General features: G+C 42.9%; 1 protein-coding gene across 9 annotated transcripts in view; it reads right to left on the bottom strand.

The window, feature by feature from the left end:
- LOC107993235 (tyrosine-protein phosphatase 10D) overlaps positions 1-18,248 on the bottom strand; it is a 41,061-nt gene that overhangs the window by 5,361 nt on the left and 17,452 nt on the right. For 3 of the 9 annotated variants that reach the window (XR_009833209.1, XR_009833210.1, XM_017049558.3), the window contains exons 2-19: positions 11,404-11,650; positions 10,502-10,777; positions 10,029-10,235; positions 9,532-9,885; positions 9,169-9,341; positions 8,585-8,948; positions 7,440-7,712; positions 7,053-7,358; positions 6,195-6,473; positions 5,049-5,458; positions 4,157-4,534; positions 2,641-2,833; positions 2,327-2,341; positions 1,992-2,160; positions 1,659-1,911; positions 1,332-1,589; positions 795-1,179; positions 16-105 (exon numbers count right to left, since the gene is read on the bottom strand). Coding sequence is in view for 5 of the 9 variants with exons in the window: in XM_017049558.3 (XP_016905047.1) it covers positions 44-105; positions 795-1,179; positions 1,332-1,589; positions 1,659-1,911; positions 1,992-2,160; positions 2,327-2,341; positions 2,641-2,833; positions 4,157-4,534; positions 5,049-5,458; positions 6,195-6,473; positions 7,053-7,358; positions 7,440-7,712; positions 8,585-8,948; positions 9,169-9,341; positions 9,532-9,885; positions 10,029-10,235; positions 10,502-10,777; positions 11,404-11,650 (4,602 nt within the window). In the remaining 4 variants the exon portion in view is untranslated. The remainder of the gene's footprint in view (positions 1-15; positions 106-794; positions 1,180-1,331; positions 1,590-1,658; positions 1,912-1,991; positions 2,161-2,326; positions 2,342-2,640; positions 2,834-4,156; positions 4,535-5,048; positions 5,459-6,194; positions 6,474-7,052; positions 7,359-7,439; positions 7,713-8,584; positions 8,949-9,168; positions 9,342-9,531; positions 9,886-10,028; positions 10,236-10,501; positions 10,778-11,403; positions 11,651-18,248) is intronic. The other 6 variants (XR_009833211.1, XM_028664549.2, XM_028664548.2 and 3 more) reach the window with 4 other exon arrangements.

Here is an 18,248-nt window from a genome sequence, read left to right as displayed (position 1 = left end):
GAGGATCGAAATTACCATCGACGCCGGAATCGCAGTTCGAGGGTCACCTTTCCTTTTCATCCTCGCCAGGACTGTTTGTATTTTCAACCGAGCTTCGATTCTTGCCTGGATTCAAAGGGATTACGAGGTTGGAGAGGGGATGTGATTCAACTACGCACGGACGTGATACCAAAATTTACCAAAAAAGCAACACTTTTTTCACGTGACACAAAATATGATGATATATCATCTTCACTTTTATCTTATGATACCAAATAGCACTACTACTATCATCATTACCATCTATCACCACCACCACCATCATCACCACCACCATTTTCTATTCTAGATTTAAACTTATTCGATTGTTAATAATTATCCTCTTTCGAATTTATTGTGCATACATTTGATCAATACGTATCGTGATTTTTCATTAATTTCATTGCGATATCATAGATGGAATCGTGAATGAAAGATTTTATATTCATCGCGATTAATCGAGTGAAAAAAGTGAAGAATTAGATGGATTAGATTTTTCCAAATAATACGTAGATAATACGTATATGTATTATTCCAAAATGTGTCAACTTTGGAAATCTCGAATAATCGAATAATTCATGCACTACTGCGTTCTCCGTTTCGAACAATACAATTCGACTTCACACAAAAGAGAGAGAAAATGCATTGTTCGTCCAAATGTCAATATAAAATAACACTCGAGTCAATTTCACGTTTACGCTTAATCGCTTTTAATTATCTTCGTAAATAAATCCGGATCGAATCACTCAATCGTGTATCCTAACCTCGAAACTTACCTTCGAATCCCTGATTGTCGTGAATCTCTCGCGGCGGGCCAGTCATGTCCTGGCCCTCCAACACCGCCAGAAGACACTGGTGTATGCAAATGTACTGTTGCTCGGTCTGGACCATCCACACACGCTCCTTCCTCATCGCCCACACTATCCCAAAGATGTCCACGTATTTGGACACCAGGATCTGCTGTAATATTCTGTCCAACGTGATGAACGTACCGCTACGGCCGACTCCCGCGCTGCAGTGAACCACGATCGGCCTCTGATCCGGCCTCACTCTTTCCCTAAACGCCCGAACGAATCTGGCCAACGTTTGAGGGGGATTTGGAACGCCGAAGTCCGGCCACGTTGTGAAATGGAAGTGTTGAATCACTCTTTTCGCGTCTCCCTGTTGAAGAAAACGCCAACGCCTTTGAAAACTGATCACGATTACGATTATTTGTATCTGAAACGATTAATTCGTCCGTTCGCCTGAAGCGGGCAGTGTGTCTCCGCGATACACGTCTTGATCGATCGTCGATAAAGACGTGCCCTACTCACTCTGCACAGCATGAACTCCGTGATGCTCCAGTCGGGATAATGCGTCTCGTTCAATATGGTTACACAAATGTCACCGTAATAGACGGGATGAGTGTCGACTGGCCAATAATGGTCACACTTCTCTCTTCCTTTCTCGATACACCTGGTCAGCATTACGATCGCCCTGCTGTTGCTTTCCCAGACCATTCTCCAGAAATCGTCGCGCGTCGAGTGTAAAGGACCTTGAGTGACGATGAACTCCCTCGGAGAATTGTGCCCCTGATTCGAAGAGAAAAGGAATATTATCGTTCTCCCTTCCCTCTGAAATGAAATTCAAATTTCACTCACGGGGACGTAATTGGCGTTGATGTAATCGGAACCCTCCTCGTCGTCCACGGGTTGCAACTTGAATCTGCTGTGATCGTAAGGTAAAATATTGGTGAAACGATTCTTCGGCCTGTTGCACGGCAGATCGGCGGCTGTGCAAGGCTGATCCCTTCCGACGTGTTTCAACTCTTCGAACTCCTCCGAGAAACGGAAGTCGGAATCGGCCGACATCGTCCGATAATGTTCAGAAAAATCTTCTATCTTGATTGGCCGACTAAATGAAAAAAGGAAGAGAATTATTATCAAAAAATCATTTAGTTTTTCAAATTGAATTATATAAAATTGATATTAAACCTGGTATCGATCACGCTGTCCGGTAAGGACAAATTGTCAGTGGTCCTCGTTTCGGTTGTCTTCCGTCCCTGACTTCTTCTCCGCCTGACCAATAACCCGATACCCAATAAAGCCAGTAAAAGTACTATCGGGACCGTGACTCCAACTATGATAGCCGTATTGTCCTTGTCTAGATATATTAAAAATAATTAAGAAAGAGAGAAAGAAAAAAGAAAGAGATAACTTACGAATAATTAATACGATTATTCCTCCTTTGGGTAATTACTAAATACTTTTACAGTCATCCTAATTATAAATTCTTAAGTAGAAAGAGTTAGTTATCTCTGCCATCTTACCTGCCAGCAGCAATCCTTGGACAGACATGTACACGAAATAACGAGGTATGTATTTAGCAAGCTTCCTACAGCTATACGCCACAATTAAACCGCGAAACGAAAATAGGCAACGCGGATTCGAAACGGAGGAAAAATAGCGAAGAAAAAAAAAAAAAGAAAAAAGAAAAAAATCTCACGAACTCTCTTGAGAATCGGTTCGAAACGCGAAGGAGAACGGAACGCGTCCCCGTTTCGCGGAGAATCAAAGAGAATTTGCTAAGATCGGTCGAAACGATTGTCGGGAGACAAGCAGCTCTTCGCACGATCGTTCTCACCTGTTTGAATCGGGAAACTGTAACTCGTGTCCGTGAATTTGTCCGGGGCGGTGAACGCGCGAACTTTTACTCTGTACGTGGATCCAGATTTCAACGGGCCGTTGCAGTATCCGATCTTGTTGTCGCAATTCTCGCTGCCGATCGTGAAATCCTCCACGGACCCGTTTTTGAAAGGATAATAAGGCTCCATCACCTGAAAGTTGATCGATTAATTCGTTCATCGATTTAAAATTTGTAGAAGAGAATTTTTATTATATTCAATAATATTTGCGCAAGTAACAAGTGTTAATCGCGATTTTTTTTTCGCAGCTTACGTTACGTCCAAAGTAAGAATAATTCCAAGAATTAATAATATCGGGCGGCAATTATCTTTGTAATCGTGTAATATTTTTTATTTCACATTCGTACCATATTCTCTCAATTTGCACGCGTATCGAATCGCGATATATAAATATCGCGTATTATCGTGTTGTTTTTCTTTTCTTCTTCTTCTTCTTTTTCTTCTTCTTCTTCTTCCATGTTCTGATTTATGCACATGATTTTATGATTTTCTTCTTCGACAGGAGGAAATTTTTTTCAGGGACGCGATAAATCAACCTCTATTATCATTATTCCTCTAGATAGAAACTGGAATCCACTTAATCATTTTCCGTTCCGTTCCGATATTAATTAAAGGAACAGGATTAAGAAAAGGAAAGAAAAGAAAAAGGAGAGACGCGAAATATAAAATCAATTTTCGCCTAATTAATTACCTGGGTGAAGAATTTTGTACTTTTCAAAATCAACTCCTCCAGCACATTCATGCTGTCACATCCAAATGGAGAAACAAAAAAACGTTCAAAAGAAAAGAAAAATACTCTTTCCTCGAATCGCGAGCCCGAATCGACATACTTGTACGTTTCATTATATTTTTATACAGCACGAGGGATGCTGCCCGTTTAATTTCCACCACGTCTCGCCATTACGACAATGATACGACGCGCGATTCCGGCCTCCAACGTCAACGAATCGACCAGAATCGACCACGTTCACCGATCGACTGTTCCACGCGGAGCAGGTCGCTGCAACGCGCATGTAACGCGCGACAATTGCAACGTACACAAATTGTTTATGCGTGGTCTTAAGACAGCTCGTTCGCCGTCCGTGATCCGCCAACTAAACGAGTTGCAACGCGTTTAATTTATTTTACATCTTACGATTGCAATATCGTGACGCATCTTGCGATGAAAAAAATTTGACGTAATCGACCATTATGCGCCTTCCCAGAGAATTGCTTGCAATTCTTTGCGCGATGCCGATCATCGAAACGATACATATACACGCACATACATATACATATACGAATCGAAAAATTTGTCAAGCGTTAGAACTTTCGATGCGAAAATAAACGAAAATAAAGATACAAATTTCACGACGAGTCGAAAACGATCTCCAATCCTATTTTTCACTTAGGAAGAGTTTACTGGGAAAATAGAATCGGTTTGGGGATAGAAAAGAATTTCTGAAAATCTCTTACCTGATACGGTGGCCAGATACTGTAAGCCTGAACATCCCTCCAGCTGGGCATCTCCAAGCCAGATGCGTTCTTGCTGTCGTCCTCGGCGACGATGATCGTGTAGGACGTGACGGCTCCGTTCTGCTCGCTGAAGTAATTTTTCCTGAACCGTATCTGTATCGTTGTGCTGCTCCTGCACACCTCGGTCGGCACCACCTGCGTGGGCGGTTTGGGAGGAGCGAGGATCGGCATCTTCTGCTTCCACACCGCCTCCGGCCCGAACCCTATCCTCGTCTGCGCCTGGATCCTGAACATGTACGTCTTTCCAGGTATCAGAGACTTGATCACGCCGCGGTATTCGTTCGGCTTGAAATCCTGCATCTGAGTGTGGTTCGAGCCCTGAATCGAGAGAGGAGACCAACAAATGATAATTCAGTTGGACGATTAATTTAAACCTGATCACGATCCTTAACTCCTACGTCCTCCAAGCCTTGCTTTTAATTGCTTAAAAACAATGTGTGCGTCGAGATACGTGCGTGTTTTTTTTTTCTTTATCGATTTTCCTTTTCCTCCTCCTCTCGTTCTCCTTTCCTCCCCCTCCTCTCGCCCATTTTCCAACTCGAGCTCTGTCTTAGAGCTTCCGTTTTACGCGTAATATATCGAGGCAACAGGCGAGGCAAACACGGATGAGTCACGGATTCAATGCTGCTCGACTCTCGATGCGACTCGCAACGGAGAGATTGATTCGTCGAACGGAATCGAAATATTCGGGGGAAACGATCCATGATTGTTGCTAATTAAACGTTTTCTATGATGTGACCGTGAGAGTAAAACGTGGCCAGATCGAATTGTATCGTATTATCGAATGGAAGAACGAGCGATGATAAAATAATAATAAGAAGCGTATACTCACGTCCAAACCGTAGGTGATGGTGTACTTTATTATGATGCCGTTCTGCTCTTGGCTGGGGAGCGACCACTCGAAGCTAATGTCGCTCGGTTGAATGTCCGTGGGATGGAACTTCTCCACCTTTCCAGGATAGGACTCGCTGGTGGTGAAACTCGCGCTCAGAGGATTCGATATTCTCAGATAAGAGGACGCGGTCCCGGAACGGACCACCAATGTGAAAGTGTAATTTCTATGCGGTTTCAAATCGGAGATCGTTATCGAGTTCACGGTGGTGATGTTCTGAATGTAATTCCCCTCCGTGTTTATGTATTGAACCTCGAAAGCGTCGTACTGTCCACGCGGTATGTCCCACGTGAGCGTGATCCTCGTGTCGTTGATGTCTATGGCTTGAATGGACGTGACTGGTTCGGGGTCTGAAAGCAGAGTTCAACGTTTCGAAAGAGAGACGAAAATCGGAAATCGTGGCAGGCCTCGATCTCTCTTCACGCCTCTGTTCTCCTTCTTTGGTTAATTACATTTTCTTTTTTTTTTTTTTTAGCAATGTTTCGTGGATCTCGAGCACCATAAGCAGGCTGAACTTCAAACTGAATGAAGTTACCACGTTCTTAAGTGGAATTTCTCGGGCGGGTCTGTCGTACTGTACGCCTCGGTGTGTGCATTAATCAAGCGGGATCAATGATAAGATCGATGGAAAGACAAGACGGGCAAGATTTCTTTTTATCTCTTGTCTGTGAGAGAAAAGAAAAGAAAAAAAAAAAGAAAGAAGGAAAGAAAAGATAAGGCAAAACAAGTTCACACAACTTTTTCGACAGGTAAAAATACATACCTATATGCATATATATATATATATATATGTATATAGGGTACAATTAGTATATGGATACCTCTTCCTCCTATACAATATATACATACATAATCTGGATGTGTGATTGTTTCATTACTCAGACTTTTGCAGTACGAATATTTTATTTCTAAACACGATTTTCGTAAATATCAGTATCTCTTTTGAAATCGCGAATTTTCTCAATTACTATTGTCCTTTTTTTCTTTTTTTCTTTTTCTTAATTCGCTTGCTTATGAGTAGAAAGGAATTAGATTAACCGCGAGTGGCGCATTGTCCCCTCCCTGAACGGAAAGTTGAGTACTCACAAAGTCGATCCTGCCTGAGCAGCGGCCTGCTCTCCACGTTATCGCTGACGGTCCAAACGGTAACGTTGTACAGTTTACCGGGCGTGAGGCCGGTGAAGGTCACTTTGGTGTCCACGTCGTCCACCATCTTCTGTTTCGTCGTGTTCCTCGAGTCGCTGATCCGGAACCGGTACAGATCGAACTTGGAGGATTGAACCGGGGTCCGTGTGTATCTCAAGGTCAACGAGTCAGGCTGATCCTGATCGACCACCACAACCACTTCCGATTGGATCAGCGGCACTGAATTCGAGAGAATTCGGTGTTTTTTTTTTTTTTCTTTCATCGGCCATTGTTTTTTTTTCTTTTCTCTTTCTTTTCCTCCCCCTCTCGTTTCACGCACTGTTTCCTTTACTCGTCTCCCCCTTTCCTTCCAATCTCTACTATTATCAATCACGTTTCTCTTTTATTCAGATCGACTTTTTTCATCGAATTACGTTTATGTTACACAGGCTTTTTCTTTTTTTTTTTTTTTTTTTTTAGTTCAGCGACCATTACGAATAACGAAGCTAATGAATAATAGATTATTATCGGAGCGAAAGATTGCTGTTCACAAGATTATGACACAAAATATGGGGAGGGGGTGTCGTCGTGTCACGCAACGCACACGCAAAATTAGTAGAATGAGGTAGTATCGACCAGCGAGGTTGTGGTATCGTTTCAAATATTATACAATGTGTTAGTACTCGTGATGAAAGCGAGTTGGTCGACGAAATAACAGCCGGACGAAATCCATCCATCCAAAAAGAGAAACGTATTAGTCGAGGGATAAGTGTACCCTTTCGCGATACACTTTAGGGTTAAACAAAATCGTGTACTCACTTGTCCTCGTAGTCAGATTGGTGATCTCACTGACCAAGTTATAGGAGATGGTGCATATTACGAAGGAGTACTGAACACCGGGCATAAGATCGCCGACCAACACCCTCTGCACCGAGTTCTCTTCGTAGAGGCCACCCGCGGCCACGTCGTTGCTCTCGGTCACGTTCTTCGTGCGCACGTCCTCGCGATTGTCCACCGGCCACCACCTTATCACGTACGTCTCGATTCTGCCCTCGGGCCTGGGCCATTCCAGGGTCACGTTCGTCGAGTCCACGATAGGGGTGATGTTGAGCACCGGGTTAGACCCTGGAGGGATCGTCGAGAAGAAGGTCAGGAATGGAAAATAAAAATGAATAAGAGAACGGGTCATTTCTCGTCGTCACTTACGAACTGTGTGGTTCACTTGAAGCGGGTACAGACTTTCCACCCCGTAACTGACGGTGTTCACTTGGATCGTGTACTTCTCCCCCGGCGTCATATCCGCCACCTCGGCCTCCGTCTCGCGAACACTGGGCAGCTTCACCCACCTGGGGTCGTCCTCCGTCCGGTATCGTATCGAGAACTCGGAATACAAGGAATCCGTAGGCGCCTCCCAACGGACCACCACGGTGTTCCCCGTCGTCACTTTCTCGATGATTAAATTCTTTGGCGGGTGCGGCACTGTTTTCATTCGGACAAACGTTACAAATGTTAAAAGGATATAACTCGTTCACCGGTGGAAAGAAGCTAGGTACGCCTGTTCTCCTTTCCAATGCTTCGTCGAGAATCCTGATACGCATTGCAAAGTAGTGGAAGAGTTACGATTCGAATATTATTGAAAATCGTAAAAATTATTTTCGTTTATCAAGTTGCGTTAAGGATAATTTATAGCAGCGTCTAGCTGTTATCTTAGCTACTCGAATACGAATTTTAGGACGCTCTGAATTCTATGTCTGATGTACAGACGTAAATATCTATTGTTCACTATTGAAAAGAAGTGCAAGAAAAATCCTTGATGTTACATAATGGAAAAGCTATGATTCGAACATCGAAAACGGTAAGAATTATTTTCGTTTATCGAGTTGCTTATTATTGTCTTAGCTACTCAAATATAAATTTTATAAATTATTGTTCACGAATCACAGCTCGTACGTATTATACAAATATCTATTGTTCACTGTTGAAAACAAGTGCAAGCATCCTTGACGTTGCATAATGGGGAAGAGGTATAATTCGAATATCCAAAAGCGTAAAAATTATTTTCATTTATCGAGTCAGGATAATCTATATCTAACCTATTATTATCCTAGCTACTGTTATATAAATTAAAAAACTATCGTTAAGATTCTATCGCATCGATAGAATATTTTGTATTCCTACATCGATGCATCGAGATTTAATTACAGATCGTTATGCATACGCAGTGATATCATCGTATATTAGAAAGAAAAATAGGCGTTCCCTTCCGAATAGACTCGTTTCCATCCGGTGAACTTCTTCCAATATTTCATTATCCACGATCGATCATCGAAGATTTAAAGAGATCCACTCACGAACGGCTTGAAAATAATCGTGAGGTTCGCTCCTGAGCCCGTGGCTAATGGCGAAAACTTTGACCTCGTAAGCCGCCCCGGGATAGAGGTCCTCGAGAACTATGTGGGACTCCGTGGTCAAGGTGGTCGCGCTCTCCCCGGTGTCGTTCCTGTTGTGCGTCACCTCGAATTTCTCTTGCCTCGAGTTAACGTCGCTCTTCCACGAGATGTTCAACCCCATCTCGGTCGGCTTCAGATCTTCGATTATCGGGCTCGAGGGCCGTGTCACTTGGTAGAGCACGGTCTCGTTCGATTCCACCTTGTTGCTAATCGCCTGGACGATTATCGAGTAATTCCTGCCTGGCAGTAAAGCCTCCAACGTGACCTGAAAATCGTGAAAGACGTTATCGCAAAAGATGATATGTAAACGCGTATCACACGATTCGAGTTACAAAATTTTAAAGTTTCCAAAAAATTGGTACAGAGTGATAAAAAAATTCGCGAAAGAAATTTAAACAAACGTAAAAATAACGATTATCCTCCAACGTGATAAATCCTGAATTTCGATCGATTTGCATTTGTTAAAATAAAAGAAACATTCCCACCTTGGTCTTATCGGTTGTCAACATGTTGCTATCACCGCCGATCGTAGTTTCCACTTCGTGATACTGAAGCTTGTAACTGTCCTGGGTGCTCGAGTTCTCCGGGTGCCAGGAAACTTCCACCATCCCGGTTTTCTCGTCGATCACCGCGCTAAGATCGCGCACCGGCAGCGGTTCTGAAACGATGGTGGAAAAATAAAAGTTTTATCGCGTTAACCGAACCACCATACACCATTTTTATCGAACGAAACGATTAATGTAATGATATATTTTAATTATAAATCGCCTTAAGATAAAAACATTTGAATAAGTTAGAGTTTAAATGAAATAGCAATATCAATCGCTAATATTTAGCGGACAACTCACTCAGAGTAACGTCCCCGTTGGCCGGCCAACTGGTAACCTTGCCCGAGACGGTCTTCACCACGACCTGGTAAGTTTTCCCGGGCTCCAAATCCTTGAACTCCCACTTGCTCTCGTCGTCCCTGTTCCTCGTAACGGGGGCGAGCCTTTTGTTGCCCCCCAACGATATCTGATACTTGTCGAATTCGGACATTCCCTCGGGCGGATTCCAGAACACGTGGAACGAGGTGGACGTTATCGAGGGCTTGTCGAAGGTGACGTTGAGGGGTCGCAACGGCACCGTTCGATACTGGGCCGTGGTCGGGGTCGAAGTCTCGTCCTCCGACACCGTTTGAACCGAAATATTGTAAGCTCTGCCTGCGGTGATACGCGCGATATCGAAATTAGAAGGGAGGAGAGGAGGATTGAATCGTTGGAAATTTTTGAAAGGAAACTTTGAAACGTGAAATTACGTATAATGGGTACGTAAGGATGATAAAATGATTGGAAAAATAACTCACCAGGAACGAGCCCCTTGAAAGCTGCCTGTGCAGGCCCGGGGGGCTCCCCTTCCTTCTCCACGTAAAGAACGGATTCTATGGCGTCTGCTGGATCTATACTAACTTTGTAATGGGTGTAAATCCCAGCAGGATAGGGAGGCTGCCAGAGGACCAACAAGGTCGTCTCGTTTCTGAACCATACGATGAACTTGCCCGGTGTGTTCGGCTCTAAAAAGATGGAAAAAAAAAGAAATCCTCTCATCAATATTTAATCAGTCCCCTACCGAGAAATTTCTCGATTTACATTTTGATCGAACTCGAAAGTAATCCAATTACAAACGAATTAAAATGAGGGGAGGAAATAACCGTACACTCAATTTTGGGGAACACGATTCGTATTCCAACTTTGATGCTTGAACAAAAATCATACAAATACTCTCGATTTCGTTTCTGGACGATTCCTTCCCGAATTTCAACGGGGGATCGATACTCACTGGTGGTGAAATTCCTGCTCGTGTACGCGACGCTCTCCTTGGTGTCCAACACGGTGAACAGTTGGAGGGAGTACGTCGCCCCTGGTATGAGGTCGCGGAGCACGTACGGCACAGCGTCCGCCGGTATGACGCTTGTTTTAGGATTCCCTGTGTCGCTGAAACTTTGCACCCTTAACCGGAACCCGGAATAATTGCCCTGGGCAGGCGGCGCCCAGTAGACTATCGCCGTCTTCCCATTTCTCACCGAGACGGTGAGGTTGGAGGGAGGGTCCGGGGCTGAAAAACGTAAATCGTGAATTCACTTTCCCAACTCGTCGATTCTTCCAGCTTCCGAGTAATTCGGGAGGAAGGGTGAAGGGAGGAATAAGAACTGGAGGATAGAATAGTGTCGAATTTTATTTATAGGCGGTGGTTCGATTCGAGAATTTTGGGAAGTTTATATTGTGCAAACAGGGAGAATATATATTTTTGAGAATAATCGTTGAAGAAAGAAAAAGAGAGAGAGAGGGAGGGGAAAGAAAAAGCAGCGTACTCGGTCGAGTACAATCTCTCCTTTCCTACGAAGCGATAATATTGTGGTTGGAAGGCAAACAAAGTTCGTGAAAAGCATTCTTCGAGCTGTTAATAGTCGCCGGTTAATAACAAGACAAATGAATGCACAACATGTTTTCCAATCAAAGATTTCAACAAAATTGATATTCGCTCGAAACATCGGAACAGACATCAGACGATTAGCTTTTTTTTCAAATTGTTATGCATTGTCGGGATAAGAAACGATTCAAACATCTGCAAGTTTTCATCGACAAATGACAACACTCAATCGAACGTATTTTTTTTTCTTTCCTTTCAACTCTTACTTTTAATTATTATTCTTTCAAAAAAAAGAACCGAATTATTCGTACCCGTGGTTATGGACGCGGTCCATGTTAGCCAATCGTGGAGACTGCTGTTGCTATAGTACAACCAAAATTCGTATTTGGTGCCTGGCAGGCCGTCCTTGAATTTTATCACGTCGCCTATGTCGATGGCGGCTATGGTGGTGTTCGGTGGTGGATAACCGACCGCAGGGCTGTAGTCCAAACGGTACCAAGAACCTCCCTGGCTCAAGTTTCCTGGTATCTCGATCGCGAGGTCTGCCGAATACGTGACCTGGAAACATGGATTTATCAACAACAATTTTCATACGTAACCACAATTTCGATCGATGAAAGAAAATTCGATAGAAATGGCCAAGGACGGATGGGACGTACGTGTAATTTTGCGCGTGTTTATCCTCTATCAACCAATGATTAAAGTTGCGCGAAGGTGGGTCAAATGACATAGGAACGTGCGGTCCACGAGTAAATCATTTGATTGACGTCAGCAGCGAGCACGACGATACGGCTCGATTCTCATGGCGTTGGAATATTTCGAATGTTTCGCGTGCGTGGAAGATTAAGATTATTTTAAATCATCGTCATCGCGGTTGGCGATAAAAATTTTATCGGCAATTGCGTAATCGTCGATTTTAATCGCGATAGCGCATCGCGAGATTTCGAAAAAATGTGAACGACGGGATCGTGCACGAGTTAAGATAATACGGCGCGCAAATAATAAATCGAAACGAAGGAAATCTTTTATACGGTTGTATATATGGTGTAGCGGTACAGGGAATTCTATACCACAACGTAACGGTAATCGAAGACATATTTCCCATGATAAACAATTTCAGATTTCACGCGCGCCTTTTGTAACAATAATACGATTTATAACGGGTAAAATAAGGGGAGGGGGAGGGGGAAAAAAAAAGGGAATCGCGACGACAGTTAGCCAAGACCGATTTTATACATTCCCGTTACAAGCTACTGGCAAATATCCAAATAGAAAGTGTGCTCTAGCGTGAAAAGGTGGAAGACCTTTCGGTGTAATTCATCGATCCATAGCGGAGGAGTTTTTAAGCCCAACCTTGATCTTCTCTCTCATCGCTATTTCCAGCCGAATCCCGAACTGCGAAATTCGTCGGTCGGCGAAAAAGATTATTCTCTTCCGATATAAAATTACTCTTTCGAAGAGGAAGAATTAATCGTGATTTTAATTAGGATCACGAATGATCGAACGTAGATTCCTTCTTTCGATCGTTAGAAAGTCGACATTCTGAAGTCAATTTTCTAAAAAAAAAAAGAAAAAGAACGCGCGAAATAAAATATAAAATCATCCTTTCGCGAGTATTCTCGGTATCTTTCATCGCTGAATATTCATCACGCGCCAGGCCTCGTTACTTTAAAGACTAACGAGCGTTTTTTTTCTCTTTCTCTCTTCAATCGTTACATCTTCCCTGCCGTATCGAACAATAAAATTGAATTCGAGGAATGCGATTCTTTTATCTAATTTAAAAATCGTCTCACGAGAGTGTTATGGACGGCGATATTTATAGCCATGAATCCTGATGGAGTGGCATTGCCGGTACGTATGTACACGGTATGCCGGAAGCGACGAGACAGACGTGGGAAAGAGGCGCACCGCAAATCTATAATGCCGTTACTCACCCGTAACACAACAGTCTGTACCGGACAGCGAATGTATATTAAAAACGATATCAATTTCGCCCGCCATCTACACTACTCCACCATGATCATAACTTTAACCCTAAAACTGTATCGTATGTACAAATAAAAAGATATTGATTTTAATCTTTAAACCAATTTTTTAATAGTGTTTTACGTGTATATATATATAAGAAGGATACTTTTCGTCCTTTCGCTTAAATTATACGTGCATTGATATTAATTTTAATCTTTGAACCAATTGTTCGATAATATTATATATATATATAATATAGCTAGAAACAATTAATACACTCTAGCATATCCAATTGAAAAAGAACGAGGATACTTTTCGTCCATAACCTTAAAATTTACACGTATGCAAATAAAAAGAAAAAATCGAGATAAATTTTAATCTTCGAATCAACTGTTCGATAGTTGTTAAAGATACAAACATCGATACACCCTAACTTCAAACGAACAAAACTTTTCGTCCTATTCCAATACCACCTATCGTTTCAATCTCGACACACGTAAAATCCCAAATAACAAGCCACTCGATCGCCCCATCGGATGCGCATCGATACCACCCTCCTGCAACAGTCTATCGAATCACACCACCCCCGGAATCGTGTCTCCCCCCATATCGGTCGCATCAACGCGATATTCTCAAAAAACGCCTTCGTAATCCCAATTTCTTGCCTCGTTGCCTCCCTTCTTCTCTCCCCCCGATTTTTCCGCCTTCGAAACAAAGATTCCGCGCGACCAAGTTTCTCTCGTTTTCCAAAGATTGCGTCTGCGGCTCTTCCTACATCCGCTCGCGACGACGCTGCTGCTGAGGTGCATATCGATCCCTCGCCCACCATCCCCCTTCCGCCCAATCCGCCCTCCCTTTTCCTCTTCGCCTCGCTCTTTCCATCGCGTCGCCGTCGTAATCGTGGCCGCGGTCGTGGTCGACGACGTCGGCAACACTCCTAATTGTACCAAGAACGGCGTGGAATAGCTGTGCGAACCCTTTGCTGGGTCGTGCGTAGACGAGGGGGGAGGGGGTTGAGCGCAGAATTTCATTGGAACGCGGCCGAGGGAGGGGGTGGAGTGCGCCGAGAATTATTTTCCACGCGTGCATCGCCGGTGATTAAGCGCGGCTGTGAGTGTGCGTGCGTGTGAGGGAGGCTTTTCGACTGTTCAAGTTTTATATATGTCGACCGATGGGTGCTCGTTGCAGAAACGAGCGACGAGCCCCGCCCTCTCTCTCTCTCTCTTTCTCCCTCTTTTTCCGCTCTCAGAGTCGCAGAGCTAGGCGAAATTGGAAAAGGCCTCGCGCGAAAGTAACGCTTTTCAACGTTGTTTCTTCAAAGAAGTATCTCTCTCTCTCTTTCTCTGGCTTGTTTTTTTCTTTTTTCGTTTATGAAACGTTAGGCAGGTGGAGAGGGGTGGTTCTTTTTTGGACTGCTCGTTAGGTAAATGCTGTCTGCCACCTTCTTCCTGTCGCCACAGAGAATCCGATCGACATTTCGCTGGGTTATCTCGGTGGATACTTTTTTTTGGACGTTACATTCATTGGATTTTTGTGAAGAAGTTGTAAGAATCGAGATTTTCAATACGTTACGCAACTTTTTTAATCAATGAAAGGACTGTAAAGCGAGCGATTGAGAAGATTTTGGAAAAGATTTTACGCGAATGAAATAATGTAATAATTGGCGTTAATTATTGGACGAAATTGGAAGGAAAAACCTATCAATTTAACCCACGAGATTATCCATACACACGGATACTTGTTTAACGTAATTCGTTGTAATGCGTTTTTAATCAATGAAAGTTGGTGAGTGGAACGTGATGCGAAACGAGACACGGATACGTGGCGTGATTTTTCAATTAAAATTACGATTAATCGTAAAACTTTGGATACAAATGAATTGCAATTGCAATACCGCCCACGCGATTATCGATCCAATTTGAAATATTTGTGTCGTAGATACTATTCGATCGTTTAAAAAAAGAAAAAAGAAGAAGAATTCAACGCCCGTCGTTGAACACCGTGAAGCTGAGTCGAATCGCGCCAAGAGATTCGTGCATGCACGACTCCTACACGCGCGCATATGCACGCGTACACATACATCGGATTGTTCGGTTAACGAGATTCCGATAACGCGATTCCTCCAATGGCCTCCGTTATCCGGGGTCATCCGAACAGGAACGGAACTCTTTTATAATCGGCCATTTCTACCGTGCAACTTATCCAATGCGAGAGAATATGAGCGCGCGCGGCCACGATACTATAAATGTATACTATAAATACCACAAAGGTTTATGCCTCTTTGCCATTGACTGGCGGCCTCGTCTGGTCGCGTGTCGCTGTATCATGATCTAGATAGGCAATATCGCAATAGGCAGAAATTGCTACGATTCCACTTTACGTAATACGTTGTTACCTATCTATGGATATAGACATAATAAAGTTGCGCAATAATTATTCCCAATTTGTGCTTCGCGAGTTTTTCATCGATTTTGGATTTTCGCGTCGGGAAAAGAAAGAAAGAGGGGGGAAAAAAATCTCTCGAAACGATCTCTCGAAGCGGTATAAAATATTGAAATTAACAAGTGACATTTCTAAAGATCACGTGGCAAACGGGGATAGATAGATAGAGAGAGAGAGAGATGGAAGAAAGAAAAAAAAGAAAAACAAGTCGTTGTGCAAGGAGAATTCAAATCGAGAGAACGAGCTCGTGAATGTATATATAATAAAATCGGTAATCAAGCGTGATAATATTTCTGCGACATTTCAAACGTGCCTGAGATCGTTTTACGTGTATTGGTTGCACCTATCGTAACACGGTATCGCGATTACATTAGGAATTTAGGCGATCGAGCTCACGCCGTGATTAACGCACCACTGTTCAATCAACTATATGCGTATCCCTACTCGATGCGTATGCAAATTTTCCCGCGAGTGTGAATTTTTTTTATAGTTCCCCGAAGCGAGTATTCGGTTACGACACTGGCGCGGGCAAGCTTTTGCCTTGGCTTGGCGTGAAATAAAGAGGAACGCTACGTGCGAGCGATGACGATTAATCATCGCGCGGACAAAGGAAACAGAAATGAAAAACGAACCATCTTATCGATGAGTTAATAACGAGAGAGTTGTTATAATCTCGCCGAGAGAGAGAGATATTAAAATGAAAAGATAATGGAAAAAATTTTCAATCGCACAGATAACGTAAAAGTTTTAACGCACGGCAAGATAGGAAGTCTGTCCCTTTCAAGAAGAGAATACTCGATGCAAATGCGGATTTACCGCTCTAACAAGTGGAACGTTTAACCGTTACGATACGTTTGCGACAAAAGGGCTTTGTGACACTCCACTCCTTTGTCCCGAAAGGAAGAAATTAACGTTGCATCGCGAAAAACCTTACGTGTATAAATATATATATATATATATATACATTATACGCCGCGGGTAATAAAAAAAAATAATACAATTCAACGTTACTCACTTTTAACTTTCACTCCGATTCACTTTTCAAATCCCACCTTCCTCGCAGACCAGTGGGAAAAAATTCAACAGTACGAGTAAAATTACTTCCATGATTTATATATCTCGTTATATACGAAAAAACGGATCGATCATAATACCTACGAGTTACAAAGATCCCGAACCTCTCTCTCTCCCTCTCGATTAAAAAAGTAAGAATAAAAGAAAATAAAAAATGCTAGTCATTCATCGCCATTCGTTGGCTCGTGGATCGCGTCACGCGTACAAAATATCTGGCGAACACGTACAAGTACTTCGGATTACACGAGCGCAGGGAGGACGTGTATGATAACGTCGATGGATGTCGCGTCGTGAAATTCCAAAGCGGCTCTTTCTCTCTCTCTCTCTCTGTATATATATGTATATGTATATGGAGAGAAAGACGAGAGTCTTGGGCGGAACGCGAATTGTCGGAACTCACAATCGAGAGCGACGGTGCGAATAGAGACGCGTTGGCCGGTCCGCCGTTTAACGAGATAAATCATAATGGAGCAGAGGGTACAACACAATCTATTCGTTACGCCGCCACCAGCCGCGTGGCGACTAAAAATACCACGAGAATTCACGCTCCAGCGTATCGCGGCCACGTTTCAACCGGGTGTTGTTCCGACCATTGGGGTGCGATTGTGTTTACGACGTGTATACAGGGTGGCAATTCAGATCTCTGTTTCAAATCTTTTTCTCCTTTTTTTTTTTTTGCTACGAGATTTACTCGATTCGTTGATTTCGTCGATTCCTTCGTGGAATATATTTTGAAGAAGGGAAAGCGGATGTTGCACGGTATCTTTTTTTATGGGAATAATAAGGAAATTTCATCAGTGTTTGCTTATTACTTTTTGGAAGGAGTTTGGAATTTTCTTCACCTTACGATAATACCAGCCATTAAATTCACGGTGGAGAAATTTGCGCAAGTATTTTATAGCGCTTTAAGTGGAGTATCTCTTGACAAAGTTGGAAATAAGAATTTGATATTTTTCTGTGAAACTGTTTGGTAAAATTCTCGCGTAAAGATACATCGTAAAGACTCTCAACGATTACCCTTAATTCCTCTTAACTTGCGCCAACTAGTTCTTCAGACACGTTTCAACAATGTAGAATAACACTCGTGAAGTTAAGTATTCGAGTATCCCCAAGTGCAACATGGTTCTCTAATATAATGGCAACAATGCTAGTATTCCTATTCTATAACCAATCTTGCTCTACACGCCCTTTGGCCAGCTTTAATAACAATTACAATGTATTCATAAAAGTAATCATCGATACACCATCCATTATTTTGAATATTATTCTCTGTTCAAATCTTCTCCAAAGATATAACCTTACTTCTCTCATAATAATAATAATAATACCAACAATACATCACTATATTCGTAACGATAATAATTACGAATCTATCATTAACGTATAACATTCAAAAAGATTTCAGTGATACAACCATTCAAATCGATTCAATCCCCCTTCGCTCTCACCCCTCTGACACGCTTTTCTTAAACATCCACGGCTTGGATCGACGGCTTGGGCAAGTTTGCTTCCGCTTTTTGCCGAGTTACACACGTGTCGGCCAATGTGTCCAACCACCGTTTTCCTCCAATTTAAACCGCCTTCGGCGAGGAAGTGCGACGCCGAGATCTCGTGACAAATCCCCTCGCGTGATATAACACCGCCTCGAGCGCTATTATCTATCTATATTATG

The sequence above is a fragment of the Apis cerana genome, linkage group LG16 (genome assembly GCF_029169275.1).
Source record: "Apis cerana isolate GH-2021 linkage group LG16, AcerK_1.0, whole genome shotgun sequence".
Taxonomy (NCBI): domain Eukaryota; kingdom Metazoa; phylum Arthropoda; class Insecta; order Hymenoptera; family Apidae; genus Apis; species Apis cerana.
This window is presented reverse-complemented; position numbering and strand designations above follow the sequence as displayed.